At 42.0% G+C, this 14,682-nt stretch overlaps 1 protein-coding gene across 1 annotated transcript; it reads right to left on the reverse strand.

The window, feature by feature from the left end:
• Nucleotides 1-1,690: 1,690 nt before the first annotated feature.
• LOC103007833 (HLA class II histocompatibility antigen, DR alpha chain) lies at nt 1,691-6,414 on the reverse strand. Its single transcript, XM_007193888.3, has 5 exons — nt 6,253-6,414; nt 3,962-4,207; nt 3,236-3,517; nt 2,773-2,938; nt 1,691-2,100 (listed from the first exon to the last, which is right to left on the reverse strand). Exons 1-4 carry the CDS (start codon nt 6,329-6,331, stop codon nt 2,784-2,786), a joined length of 762 nt encoding a protein of 253 aa, XP_007193950.1. The 5' UTR covers nt 6,332-6,414; the 3' UTR covers nt 1,691-2,100; nt 2,773-2,783.
• Between the last annotated feature and the right edge of the window lie 8,268 nt (nt 6,415-14,682).

Consider the following 14,682-nt stretch of genomic DNA (forward strand, 5'->3'; position numbering starts at 1 on the left):
CCACCTCCTAGAGAAATGGAAATAAAAACAAAAATAAACAAATGGGACCTAATGAAACTTAAAACTTTTGCACTGCAAAGGAAACCATAAACAAGATGAAAAGACAACCCTCAGAATGGGAGAAAATATTTGCAAAGGAAGCAACTGACAAAGGATTCATCTCCAAAATATACAAGCAGCTAATGCAGCTCTATATCAAAAAAAACAAACAACCCAATCCAAAAATGGGCAGAAGACCTAAACAGACATTTCTCCAAAGAAGATATACAGATTGCCAACAAACACATGAAAGAATGCTCAACATCACTAATCATTAGAGAAATGCAAATCAAAACTACAATGAGGTATCACCTCACACTGGTCAGAATGGCCATCATCAAAAAATCTACAAACAATAAATGCTGGAGAGGGTGTGGAGAAAAGGAAACCCTCTTGCCCTGTTGGTGGGAATGTAAATTGATACAGCCACTATGGAGGACAGTATGGATGTTCCTTAAAAAACTAAAAGTAGAACTACCATACGACCCAGCAATCCCACTACTGGGCATATACCCTGAGAAAACATTAATTCAAAAAGAGTCATGTACCACAATGTTCATTGCAGCACTATTTACAGTAGCCAGGACATGGAAGCAATCTAGGTGTCCATCGACAGATGAATGGATAAAGAAGATGTGGCACAAATATACAATGGAATATTACTCAGCCATAAAAAGAAACGAAATTGAGTTTTTTGTAGTGAGGTGGATGGACCTAGGGTCTGTCATACAGAGTGAAGTAAGTCAGAAAGAGAAAAACAAGTACAGTATGCTAACACATATATATGGAATCAAAAAATAAAAATGCTTCCTATGAACCTAGGGGCAGGACAGGAATAAAGACGCAGGCATAGAGAATAGACTTGAGGACACAGGGAGGGGGAAGGGTAAGCTGGGACAAAGTGAGAGAGTGGCATTAATATATATACACTACCAAATGTAAAATAGATAGCTAGTGGGAAGCAGCTACACAGCACAGGGAGATCAGCTCTGTGCTTTGTGACTACCTAGAGGGGGGGATAGGGAGGGTGCGAGGGAGATGCAAGAGGGAGGGGGTATGGGGATATATGTGTAGGTATAGCTGATTCACTTTGTTATACAGCAGAAACCAACACAACATTGTAAAGCAATTATAGTCCAATAAAGATGTTAAAAAAAAAAAAAGAAAATGGTAATGCCAATCTCAGTGTCCAATCTCATGCCTCCTTAAGTCTAAAATGCATGGTGTTGATTTGGAAATCCTGTTATGTATATGAACGCTCCTGTATTCTGCTCACTGCTCCACCACCATCTGTTCCCCACCATCTGTCTCATCCATTATCAGAAGTCTTCCTTAGGATTTAAGATTCACTCTCCTGAAGATCCAGATATCTCATTGATTTGGAGGCTTAAGAATCCAAACCAGATTATGAACGTGTTGCTAAGTCATCTCTCAACAAATAAACCCTACTCTAGGGTTTTCTATATAAGGACCAGACCACAGCAACTGGATTGCTGGCAGATCCTCTGAATGGACTTGGGTCCTAATAAACCGGACTATTTCTGATTAACTACAGAGCCTATAAGATACATTCAGCGTTCAGACATTTCAGGATGAAAGGATCACATATACTCCCCAGCCACCATGAAGAATTGGCTCAGATACCAAAAACTCCACTTAAGACCCACTCAAAGTTTATTGTATTCAGAAAAATCACAATTGCAGTCAGAAGAAACTCCAAATAATAAGTATACAAGAGATAGCCCATAGAACATTCAAAAAGTTCCATAGCAGAGAAAGGATCCTATGGGCTCTATTCCAAAGGCATTACATAGTGATAATAAAAAGACAGTGGAAAACGGAGGGAAAGCCAATACAAGAAGGAGCAATAGACAGGGAATAACTAGACATTAGAACTTGGAGATTGTAGAAGGCGTCTTTACTCTTAGAGTAGCTAAAGTGTTGGGAAGTGCTGAAGGATGGTTGTCATCACTGAGGTGAACAATTGGGGTACTGCCGGGTTTGTAGAGCTATTAAAGCAGAAATATCTTCATCGATCTTCTCTTTAACGAAGTCCATTACCTGTAGCAGGACACACACAGTTACTATAGAGTTTAAGATGAATATTTTGAGCTCTTACCTTCAGATTCCTTCCTCTTCACCTTTAATCCTTTGACTTTGAAACAGTCTCTTAGTATTTGTGTGACCTCTTGTAAATACAACCTTTCCAACCTTCCAAGTAAGCACGAATGAGCAGACCATGCTTTACTTTCTCTTAGACCTTCTGACACTATTTTTCAGAATGGAGGGGTAAAAACACGCTTTGGCCTCCAAGAGATTTCCACTTCATACAATGAATCTACCCTAAACCCCAAAGAGTGAAGCTCTGGAAATGTTTCAGAACAGATATCCTGCTCAGGAAATATAAGCCAGGAGGAGTCTTAATCTTGAAGTTGACTTTCCCAGATCACAGGACTCAGTATTCTAATGTGAAACAATTATTTTAGGTACTGGCGATAAGTTCTAAGACAGGAGGTGTGGTTTTAGGGGCACATGTATGGAAAGGAACGTAGGACTGTGAGGCTTTGGAGTATCAGATGACGGCAATGTCTGATTTTGTCCAGCAAAGATAAATCAAGGGCCATGACTTTTGCGCTTGTTTTCCCTTAAAGGCATCACATGTCCTTTCCCTCACTCTGTTTCCTTCCTCTGGATCATTCCATATATGTCTTCCTCTGACCACAGCAAACCCACCTGCAGGTGCCTCACAGAGGCCCGCGGTGTTCAACAGTGTTGCCTTTGCGCACGCCCTTGATGATGAAAATGGTCCCAACAATGATGCCCACCAGAGCCACAATCAGGCCCAGGGCACACACCGCGTTCTCTGTGGTCTCTGGGAGGGGGGTTGGAGCTTCATACTCTGGGGAAAAATAAATCAGAGTACAGAATAATGCATGTGGTAGGGAGCAGCACTTAGGACCAAATATAGGGTACTTAGTCAAAAGAATATTTTTTCATCAACTAAATAAGAGGAAGACAGATGATGCATTAAGGGAATTACAGATTAGAAGTGGGGAAAGCTGAGCAATGGGAGACCAGGAACAGGCATTGGAGCAGTTGTTATGAAACAGTTAGGGGACTTGTGGCCCCAAAGGGCCAGACGCATGCATCACAGGAGGAAGCCGTAAAATACAGGAGATTGAAGGATGGTTCTTACCCCAGTGCTTGAGAAGTGGCTCCTCCAAACCCCAGTGCTCCACCTTGCAGTCATAGACATCCTCGGTTGAGGGCACGAAGGGGAGGTAGTGAAACTTGCGGAAAAGGTGGTCATTCCTGGGCAGGAAGACTGTCTCTGACACTCCTGTGGTGACAGGTTTGCCATTTTGAAGCCACGTGACATTGATCGCTGGTGGAGAAAACTTGTCGATGAAACAGATGAGGATGTTGGGCTCTCCCTCTTCCACAGGGGTGTTTGAGAGCACAGTCACTTCTGGAGGTACTGGGGGACAGGTGACAGAAATTAGCTTTCCCTGCTTAGTCCTGCCCTTCTCCCTCCCACCAAGGCTGAAAAAGCAATTGAAATTGTGCCCTGAGAATCTGTGTCATGGTCTCAGATACCCAGCTCTAATACCCTCCCCCATGAACGGGAACCAACATTGAGGTGTAAAGATACCCAAGGACCTCATTCCTGGCTCCCCCAGCATGGATTCAGGGCAATGACTTTATGAGAGACTGTGGATGCTAGAGACGAGATGTGAGCACATCAAGAAAGGAACAAACTCATAAAGTTCTTGGGCTGGTGGCATGAGAATTTGGAGCTTGCATATGGCAAGAACAGGTCCCTGGGAGGGAAAGGCAGTCATAGTAACATAACACAAAGAGCTGAAGTATCTATCTAAAGCTACAATTCCCAAGTCTAGGAGTGCAGCAGAGAGAGAGGTACCATTGGTGTTTGGGGTGTGGTTGGAGCGCTTTATCATGATGTCCAGGTTGGCTTTTCCCACAGCAATATTGGCCAATGCACCCTGAGCCTGAAAGCTGGCAAAATTTCCAAATTCTTTAAGCCGCCACACTGTCTCCTTCCTTTCCAAATCCACGTGGAAAATCTCATCACCATCAAAGTCAAACATAAACTCGCCTGACTGGTCAGGGACCAGAGAGAATTCAGCCTGGATGATCACATGATCCTCTGAAAAGACAAGAAAGGGAATTAGGGTGGGAACCAGGAGAGAGTGTTGAAGAAGAACCCAGGATGTGAGACACACAAATGTGGGCAGGGGTAGTGGAAAGAGAGGGCCAAGTGGAAAGGAGGAGTGATGGAGAGTAGGGATGAGTGGGAAGATGAGGCCTGGGTGAAGGACATTCGTGTTCAACAGAGCTGGGAGTGGACAAGCAAAGGTTCAATTTAGAGAGTGTGGATTGAGGAAATGAGCTCTGAAAAACTAGAGTCTCGTGAAGCTTTTGTTTGACTCCATGTTACTGCCTGAGAAATGATTCCCTCTTTAGAATTTCAGCAGTAGCCCCTAAAAGAGAAATGTTCTCTCACTCTCTTGACCTAGGAATTAAATAATTTAAGCCAGAATCCCAGGGCATGTCTCAGAGCACCATAACTCTAAGAAGAGAGAAACAATGTTTAAAAGGTTGGGTTTGAACTCTGGAATCAAATTAAATCTCGAATTCTCATTCAGCTACCTAGTGATCTTGAGTACATTACTTTATCTATTTATATGTAGTTTTCCCATTATATTCCACTGTGGTTTTGCTTCTATGTTGGGTTTGTTTTTAAGATGAAATGAGACTAGTTTTAAGTAATTTCTTAGTATATCATCGGGATTACAACAAGTACTTTAGCATCAGAAACTGCTTTATGTTTAAGGGCCAGACCCATGGAATATATGACTGGAGATTGTGGTACCCAAATAGTTAAGTTTGAGACCTTGTAGCATTGTAGAGCACTCACTTTCCTGTATCCACACCCACACCCTGCATCCATCTGAGGGAAGTATTATATTTGGATTGACCTCACCAACGTTCCCTTGCATCTTAAAGATCTTTAGATTGAGACTGTCATTAAGGGACATATTCTATTATGGTTGATAGTGAGAATAATCTACACCAAGGGAATAATGGACTTGAAATAAGAAAGCTACAGTTGAAGAGTAGGCTGCCTCTGTGGTGCATGTAAATGAGCGGCGGGTTTTAAAATCCAACTGTATATTGATAAACCTAGGGATTTATCTAGCATTTGCAGCTACACACACACACACACACACACACACACACACACACACACACACATTCTAACTTCCTCTTTTAGCTCCAAGGGAAGCTATCTTTCCTGGAAGGCATCCTTGTATGTGGCTCTTTCTGGGCAATAGAAACCTACACTGTCATCATGGGTCTTGGAGCTAGGTTATTACTTTACCTATTTCCAGTCTACCTGCCACCTTCTTTGGGGGGCACTCTGGGCGAAGAATGTTTTTTCACAATACACCTTCACAACGGCACAATATTTGCTCTGGAGATGGTAGAGAGTAATATCAGACACTTCACTTCCTTACTCATTTTTCTACCCTCTTACGAATATTACTAAGTTACAGTGACCAAAGATCCTTTTAAGATCCACTGTAATTGGGGTTATCACCGTCCCAAGAGACAGTAAAGTAAATGCAATTCATATCAGCATGCCTGCCCTTCCCCCTCCCTTGGGTGAATGGTTGCTTTTTGGTGACTTTCCTTTCTAGTGATCTTTAGTATAATGTCTGTGCTCCAAATAGGCTGACAGAATTGACAGGCCAAAAGATAGCTACCGTGGCAAAAATAGTTAAGAACAGGTGTCAAGAAATCTCATATTTTTTTCTGACTTAATCCTCATGAAATTACATGAGGTTTTTAATTTTTACTAATTTTCCAGGAATGAAAAGTTAAAGAGCAGAAACGTATCTTGTTAATGCCTGTCAGAAAATATTTCCCTGAAAGTTTGGCTTATATCAAAGTCAATAGTATTAATCAGTATACAATTCAGTTTTGCTTCTCTAATCTAAATTTTACTTCAATTGCTGGTGAGCAGAGAACTCTTCTAACTACAATTTATTATAATGTTAGAGTTAGACCCAGAAAATACCTGTCACTCTTCTTTTTCACTCCAAAGATTGTCTTTCAAATGTCCACAATTCACTTCTCCGATGCTCTCAGAACTTATTTATCCCTACTTTTGATTCTTTCAGCACTTACCTGTGATAGCCCATGATTCCTGAAGGCTTATCAGAACAGTGATGAAAAATCCTGGTATTGGGACTCCAATTATGGCCATTTTCTTTTTAGGCGTCTCGATGAGGGTCAGTAGAGCTCAAGGTGGGTCACAACAGACTGGAATACAAGTAAAGAGAATGTAGGGTGTCAGAGTCTGACTGATTAAAATTAAGAATCAGTTGAGCTGCAGCCAATCAGAAAAATCGTTTGAGATGACACTGCTGTTGCTAAGGGAAGGACTTTTGCAAAGGGTCCAGGAAAGGTGATGCTTTGTTCATTAGATGAAAAGGAACTTCTTAATCAATCAAACAAACTCACAACCAAACAAAAAGAACAAAAAAATCGAGTTTTCAAGAATGATGGGCAATCACTCAGAGACTCTTCCATCCCAATCCAAGTGCCAGAAATGGATCTGCCTGAAGCACATTAGTGAGAATAGAATCAATGGAAATATCCTAAGATGAGAGTTAATGGCAGATCATGTCTCTGTGCTGTGACAGCCGGGGAATTTATTTAAGGGAGAGTAGTTCATCTAAAAAGAATGTAAATGGTCAGGCTATGAGGAATGCCTGAATCTTGGCAGTGTCGGGTTACAGAGCTGCCCTTAAGGCACCTCTTACTGCTTCAGGCTCCCTCCCGTGTCCTAGACTCCAAGGTGGCCAACTCTGCCCAAGAGTTTGGGATCCCTGACAGTTCAGGAGAACATCAGAAGAGAAACTCTGAGTTCCAACACTCCCAAAGCTGGAGATGTATGGAAAGCTACATCTTGGAACGTAGGTAGTGGTTACTGGAGACAGTAGACTGGAAAGGGGGAATTCTATTCCTAATTCCTGTTACCTTAAATATGTCCTGAGATTGGAAAAGACTTCTGGGCACATACCTTTCCTGAAGAATCAGATAGATGAATAAAGAGAGTAAATGGGGCAGAGCTTATTTTACCTGGAAGACTAGAGATAATAACCTGTAGGAGGGCTTTACCATTACTTCTTCATGATGAAAGTTCTGATTCAAAGAATTTATCTTGATGTTCACTGTTGAGAATACTGAAAGTTAGCACATGTTGACTGACCCTCATTTTTTGAAAATATAGCAAAATAGAAAGGAAAGTGTTAAACCAACCCTAGAAAGGGCTGGAATCCAAATACTTGCAAGGAGGAGAGACCTGGCAGTGAGGCAGCTCATGAGATGGTGAGTTTACTCTTTAAGATCAGTCATGACACATATACTTAGGGTGGGTTTTCCACAGTGTTTTCTACACTGCTGAGGTCTTATCCTGCCCTACAACTCCCCTCCCAGTTCAGAAGAGCCAAGACTCTACACATGGCTGATTTTCTGATTGTATCTAAGGGCTTTGGACATCCTCTGATACTGACTTCTAGATGCCTGGGAGGATGCACACACAGTTCTGCCCTAAAATTGTTGAGGACTGTGTTTCCTGGAGGCACTGGAATGGGCCAGAGGAGACTTCTACAGTATCAGTCTCTGCTGAGAGTCTGATCCTATAATTTCGGTTTTTCATCTCCTCTATCCTAACCTCCTCTAATCACACTTAACCAATATAATTTTTCTGTGCTTGCCCTTTGCTGGCTGCCATAATGCCTTGTTCTTACAAGATGCTCAATATATGTACAGTAAACTCAGAGACTCTATATGTCTCTGTGTTCTACATGTTGTAATAGCACCTTCAACCCAAGATGTTGCTCAGCAACTTATGATGTCGTTTAGTCCTAAAACACTGATTGGTTCTCCTCATGAGATTACTAAACTGGGGAGTCTTTAGAATAGACTTTCAGTTCCCTTTCTCTGTGATGAGAAAGAAGTTTCTATTTGGACATTAATCATGGTTCCCTGTTTTCTCCTGACCTCTAACTTCCTGTGTGTTTGCGGGAATTTCTGAGGGCGCCTGAATGAGGTTGTCTCGGTAACATTTAAAGGCGAGGAGCCTCTGTACTAGTCGAAGTTCGTTCAGGAAATAGAAGTCCCTGAGGACACCCTAAATGGGATTATTTGTTACAATTCTACTCTATTGTAGGGAATTATACCTCAAAACTGTTGGAAGCCTGGAGGAGCACAAATCAGTTACAGACCCTTAACTTTGAGAGGGAGGGACCTGTAGGAGCCACTGCTGGCATCATGGCTCCTCTAGAGCTCAGGGGGAGGGAATGTCTCGGGAACACAAGGATGCCGCCAACACAAGACCCCTGTCCGTGAACCCTTGTATCCACGACCTGAGAAACCTTCAGCCTGTCTCTGCTTCCCGAATCTCACAATCCTAAATTTCACTTGCAGAATGTAGACCACATTCAGAAACCGGGGGTAGGGAGAGCCTGGGAAATGTAATATTCTTGGTTTTATTCCCTACTATACAGACAAGACCATAGAAGCAAATAGGAATTTTTTTTAAAACTACTAAATGCAAATATATCTCTCTACCTCTATCTCTGTATCTCTATTTCCCCCATAGTTCACTCGGGTTCTCCCCACAGTCCAAACTTAGAACCAGAGAAAATGTTATTTTGGAGTAAAAGGCGAGGGCTTGGAAATGAGATCGCTTTCTCCTTGGACCCAGGTCAAGTCTGGGACCTCGCTGCTTCATGCTTGTGTGGTTTGAGCTCTGAGAGCCTCCAGCCCCCTCCTTTAGCTGCCTTTCCCTCCTTTTCCCTCTAGTACTCAGAGTCTTCATGGTGTTTCTCCTGCTGAGGACTTCCTACCAGAGGATCTTTGGGGATGTTGATCTAGGCATTTCCTCCCCAAGTCCCCATGTAAAAAACTCTCCTTGTTCGCTATCATGTCTCCTCTCCATCCTGAGAGGGGGCAAAGGCTAATCTGCTGAAATAAATCTGTGTCAGACTGAAAACTGCCAACTGATGACATCAACAAATGTGCTGGGATGATGGGTTAATGGACCTTCCTAAGATGTCCTGTGTGAATAAAGGGGTCCATGGTGTTTGGGCTCATCTCTACCCTGGGAGGAGGAGAGTTTGAGAGTTTGATTCATTTTTCTCTTTACCTCCACTTGAAATCTGATGCTTCAAAGGCCTGAGTTTGTACAGGCTCTCAGGGGTGCGAAATCACTTTTCTTAGTGTAGCTTTTGTAAATAAGGATTTGCAGACACACACACACACACATTCACACACACGTGGGGAGAGGGGTTGGAAACTTCAAATCCACATCTCAGAGTATTTCCACAGGCCCCATTGTTATGATTTGAGCATCTAGAGTCAGATTGTTCTATAATTCCCGATTTTCTTGTCTCTTCTAATAGGCTGAACTTGGTAGTTGAGAGACTGTGAAGGAAAAGTTTCATTCGAAAAATCACCAGCGAAGCCTGAAAGTGGCTGCCTTCACCAGCTGCCCCCTTGTGCCTGGACAATGGCTGATTCACTCCTTCAACCTTCTGTTCCTTCCACGTTTTGGCAAATTATTTTCAGAGCCGTTTCCAGCTCCATCTATCATCTTTGCCACCCGCTGGCAAAGTTAAACGTGAGGAATGAATCCCTAGGCCTGCTTACTGGCTGGATTAGGATAAGAAGGTGGTAGAAGATGATCAAAAAGTACCTTGTAGTTAGGTTTCAAGTCTGAATGTTATGATAAATGAAAGAAATTTTCAAAAAATAGAGGTCATGATGAGAAGGTGGCTCTCGTGCGCATTGACATAGCACGGGTCAAGCGTAGAGTGTAAGAGGGAAGTTTGTTAGGTGATCACAGTAGAACACGGGAGAACATGAGTGGGTGAATGTCATCTAACACACAGGGCATTTCAAGACTTAGATAGGATAATACATGAGAAATGACCAATGCCGTAAAATGCTTTAGCAAAATCAATGTTTTTATCTAACTATGATGAGAGAGAATTACCTATTTTTGATCTAAGGTTACTTTTGAACTTTGAAGTTTTATGGTAGAAAAAAAGGTGAGAAATCGGCCAGAGAACTGTCATTGGTTTTACTGAAAGTCTTTTTTTTTTTTTTTTTTTTTTTTGGTGTGGTCTTTCTCCCTTACCAATTAAAATATTACTAATAAAATAGTAAATATCATATTAAATATTACCATTATATTTTCTACCATTATATTTCCAATTTATTCTGAGGAAACCGAGATTTACAGAAGTCTAGCCCTTTGGTCAATGTCTCACTTAGAAAGTGGGAAGGTAGTTTTGTAAATCACGTCTCTAACTCTATAGCCAGTAATATGTGGAGTCCAAGAACGAGTCCATTCAAAACACTAAAACCACTCCCACCACAAATGCAGCCTCAGGTGGGGATGACAGTTGTTTTGTCTTGTACACCGTATTTATTGGTGAATATTTTAAAAGTTCTTAGTAAACGTGGCTTTCCTTTGAGGTTGTTTTGGGTTTTTTGGGGGTTTTTTCCCTAAAGCATAGTGAAAGTGGGACTAGGCTTCCCTCTTGTGGTCAATAGTATTTAATTCTTCATATCAGTTTTTCTGACATTGAGCATTCAGAAAGCTAGTGAATGATCCAAGATTTTAAAAATCAGGATGCTTTAACTAATTTTTTCCTCATGTACATACTCAGAAATTCCCAGATATGTTTGATCTAATTAGGTTGCTTAAATGGTTTGCAATTTAAAAACCTTTAAAACCTTTTTATACTAAGCATCACAATGCTTTTTTTTTGGATAAGCACACAAACAAAACATGGAATGTGTTTCTTTTAAGTAATTTGAAAAATAAAATGATGCTTGATAAAGAAAACAAGTAACTGTAAATCACTTTCATTCTTGCGGGTAAAAGTTTAATACCCTTTCTATTTCTCCAGGACAAATTTAATCTTAGACTAAATCTCTAGCTCTTTTTAGGAAAACTAAGAAAGGAAGAATGTCAGCTAACTTTCTAGACAAAATTATCTATTGTAAAACATGGCTTTTGCTTGGTAAGTTGTATTTGGCTAGGAGGAATATCTGATGAATTATAACAAGTGTGGGAACCCATACATAGCTTGGGCATCTCTGAATGCAGTGACCCTTGTAATTGGGCATGCACTTACCAGGGGTCTGGAAGCTTTGCTCATGAACTTGATGCAAAGGGCATTGACTCCAAAAAGATGAGGATTCTACCGCAGGGTAGATGCCACTTTCACAGGTGTAAATTCATCTTGCACCTAAGCTGTCACTTAGGGGCGAGGTGGGCAGAGACCAGCACCTGGTCTGCATTATGGACTGTTTCAAGAACTTCTCCCACTGAAGAGAATGATCAGATGCTGCTCCCTTGAAATGCTTTGATTCTGTCTGCTATCCTTCTGAGTGAATCTGAGAGCTAAGTAAGCCTGAATATTTGATTAAACCTAAGAAGATTCCCTGGGCCTTCATACATGGACCGTTTTCATTTTATTTATTTTTTGCACATATATGTGTATATGAGACATCCTCGGTGTTATTAGAGATCCCCCTCTAATAAGTGTCTGCTTCTACATTTACACAGATAAAGGGGTTACTAATGTCCCATCTTGCTTTGATCACTCTTCCCCCATTTTCCTGTAGTAGCACCATAGCCCCAAACAAGTCTCCTTATCACCACCACCTTGTGATTTATCAAAGTGGCAGAAAGTTTGAGGCAGGTAGTTTCCCTATATGTTCATGATTAAGTCTAATAACCAATGGGTTTAACTTCCATATGACATTTAACATTTGTATTTCTTCTGATTTGTCCCAATGTACATCATGTGAAAACACTAAAAAAAATTTTTTTTTAAAAATAATACTTTTGAAATCGGTATTTGAATATCCTTAAGATGCTATTTCTATCTTTAGACTCATAATTTTTTTTTGCATGACGTCACTCTTGCTGTCTATCAATGCTGCTTTGGGAATCAAGAAATTCTACCATTTCTCTTTGTGAATTGCTTTGCTCCTACCTGCATGGATAATTTAGGTTTTCAATATATGTGGATTGCAGGAAACACGTTTCTGTCTACTCTGAAAGCACTCTCAGCACAGGAGAGCGCCTCTTCCTCTGGCGTTACCCTGTCTGGGATCGTCCTGATGCTCAATGCCAGGGAGACGTACCACCGCTGCAGACTCCTCCCTCGTACAAAGCTGGGACTTTCCTTAAAAAGCTCTCTAGAGCCCCCAAAGGAAGGTGTGGGCAAAGGGTCCTCCATCCCTCACATGGATTGATGCTCACCTGGACTCTGCAGATGTCCCTGGGATTCTGGGGAAAGGGGTGGGGAATACAGTGAAGAGGAAATCTCCTGTGAAAAAGTGAGATGAGAGTTACCATCATTAAAACTTTAGGCACATAAAGTCCATGATCTGGAAAACCTAGTCTTGGGTAGGAGCTTTTATAACACTTAGGATGTGTCCCTGATGGTGACCCCATATGGATGGTGGAGGTATGTTCCATTCATATTGCTTGCACCATGTCACACCTGGATCACGCACCAGTGTACTCACTGGGCATCATTAAACAACCAGGCACTGGATGACACCGTTCCCACGTGTCCCCTCATCAGGCTGGTTTCAATGGCACTCCTGTTGCAATTGGGTAGACTTTCTGTCAGGCTTCTGTGAAACTGATGTCACATGTGGGGAAACAACTCAACGTATTCAGCTGTGGTATGGGCTGTTTTGCCCTGGACAAGACAGCAGAGCAACTGCTGATAATGGTCAGCAGCTAGAGACCCATACTTGCTTATGCAGAGCCTTGTAGGCACGTCTGGAGGCCAAGAGAGAAAGCCAAGAGTGACGATCAGGCACTTAAACTGCACAAAGAATCAATTTCTGCTTTATGCTGGCTCCCACCTGGAGAAGGTATAAGGATAAAGTTTCAAGTAGGGACGGCTGTGTGGTGCTGGGCAGTGAGATAAGGGTGGAGGGGAGGTGATAGGGCTGCCAATGACCCCCGTACCCACTCAGCCTGTTCAGACCCCAAATCTGAAATCACAAGGATGGGTCTCACCAGAGGTCCAGTACACAACACAGAAGACCCTGGAGAAAAGGTAGGAGCCCTAGAGATATACATATTTTTTTCTTTTGTGAAGGATCTGATACATTATTGTGAGTTGCCCTGAGAGAGAAGCCGGTTCTTTGGATTATATTCCTGTTCTGGAGGCATCTCTCACCCTTGACAATCTGCCTATATGTTCAGCATGCTTCAAGGTGATGGCTCTGGAAAGTTGAAGCAAGTTTGGTGCAGAAGGTCAGGGTCCATAAACCTATAAAGTTCGTCTCTCAGATTGGCTCTGATGTGCTAGGATGCAGGCCAGGGTTGGAGGGGGCTTTGGTACTTTCCTGACAAAATTTTTTTGCCATTCCTCTTCTCTGTTTAGATTTATTGCTCCTCAGTCCTACCAGTCTTACTGCTCCCCAAGAAAAATTGCCCAAGGGGCACATGAGTCTAGTTATTGCAAAATTATGTGCAGTAGGAAAAGACTGGAAACAGCTCAGATGTCCATTTCAAGTGACAGGTTGAACAAATAAAGTACAGACACACAACAGTGCAATGAAGCTGTTAAAAGTAATCATGAGGGAGGGGAGGACAAGCAGAGAAGCCTTAGAATAAGGGACTTTTGGCCTGGGCTTTGCAGGTATCGGTAACTGGAGCAGCAGAAGCTACAACTGAAGGCAGAGGCTGGAACTGGTGCCCAGAAGAAATAATGTCACTGGACCATGGGGCCAAACATAGAGCTTATCGTGGAGAGCTGCCTAATTTCGCCAACGGTTCCTGGATTTTCCCTCACTCTTCTCCTCTGCTGATGTAAATGTTTCTTTATGATAAAAATCTCTGAATGGTTTCCAGACCGGAGAAAAAAATCTGACCATGTGAGCAGCTGCAGACAGCACTCTCCCCACGTGGACCTGCTCCTCCTTGGTGATATTTCCTGCTCTTGTGTCTTCTGATTATGTCAACTACACACCAGTCATCATGCACCAGGAATTAATTTCAGCTGAGCTGATCTTATTTAGGCAAGAAGTGAGGATTGTGGGACTGCTGAGTTCTTCCAGGGGGTGGTCATGTCCATAAGGGAATTATGATTATCGTGCTGCTTACAGAGCACTGTCAGCACGGAACACTATCAGAAAGTGACTGGTTACCATGCGAGAGTGACTCTAATGCCCTACACAGTGGCCAGCAGGAGAGAGCCAATGCTGAATATGCACCACTCCGAAAATCCAGGTGAAGGTCACTTTCAATAGCCCTAAGAAAGTTATTTATGTTTGTGAATTTAGCTATAATTTATATGAAGATATATAAAGTTATGTAACCATTCAATGGTTAACAGATACTTAAGTTGTTTTCAATGTTTCGCTCTTATGAATAAAGTTGTTATGAGCTCACAACAGTTTCTCTAGGTGCATATTTAAGAATATAATGCAGTATGTACCTCTTTTCAATGTTACTATGTAATTTTGACTTTCAAAATGACTGCATCAATTTATACTCCCATCAGC

The sequence above is a fragment of the Balaenoptera acutorostrata genome, chromosome 10 (genome assembly GCF_949987535.1).
Source record: "Balaenoptera acutorostrata chromosome 10, mBalAcu1.1, whole genome shotgun sequence".
In the NCBI taxonomy this organism is placed as follows: Eukaryota; Metazoa; Chordata; class Mammalia; order Artiodactyla; family Balaenopteridae; genus Balaenoptera; species Balaenoptera acutorostrata.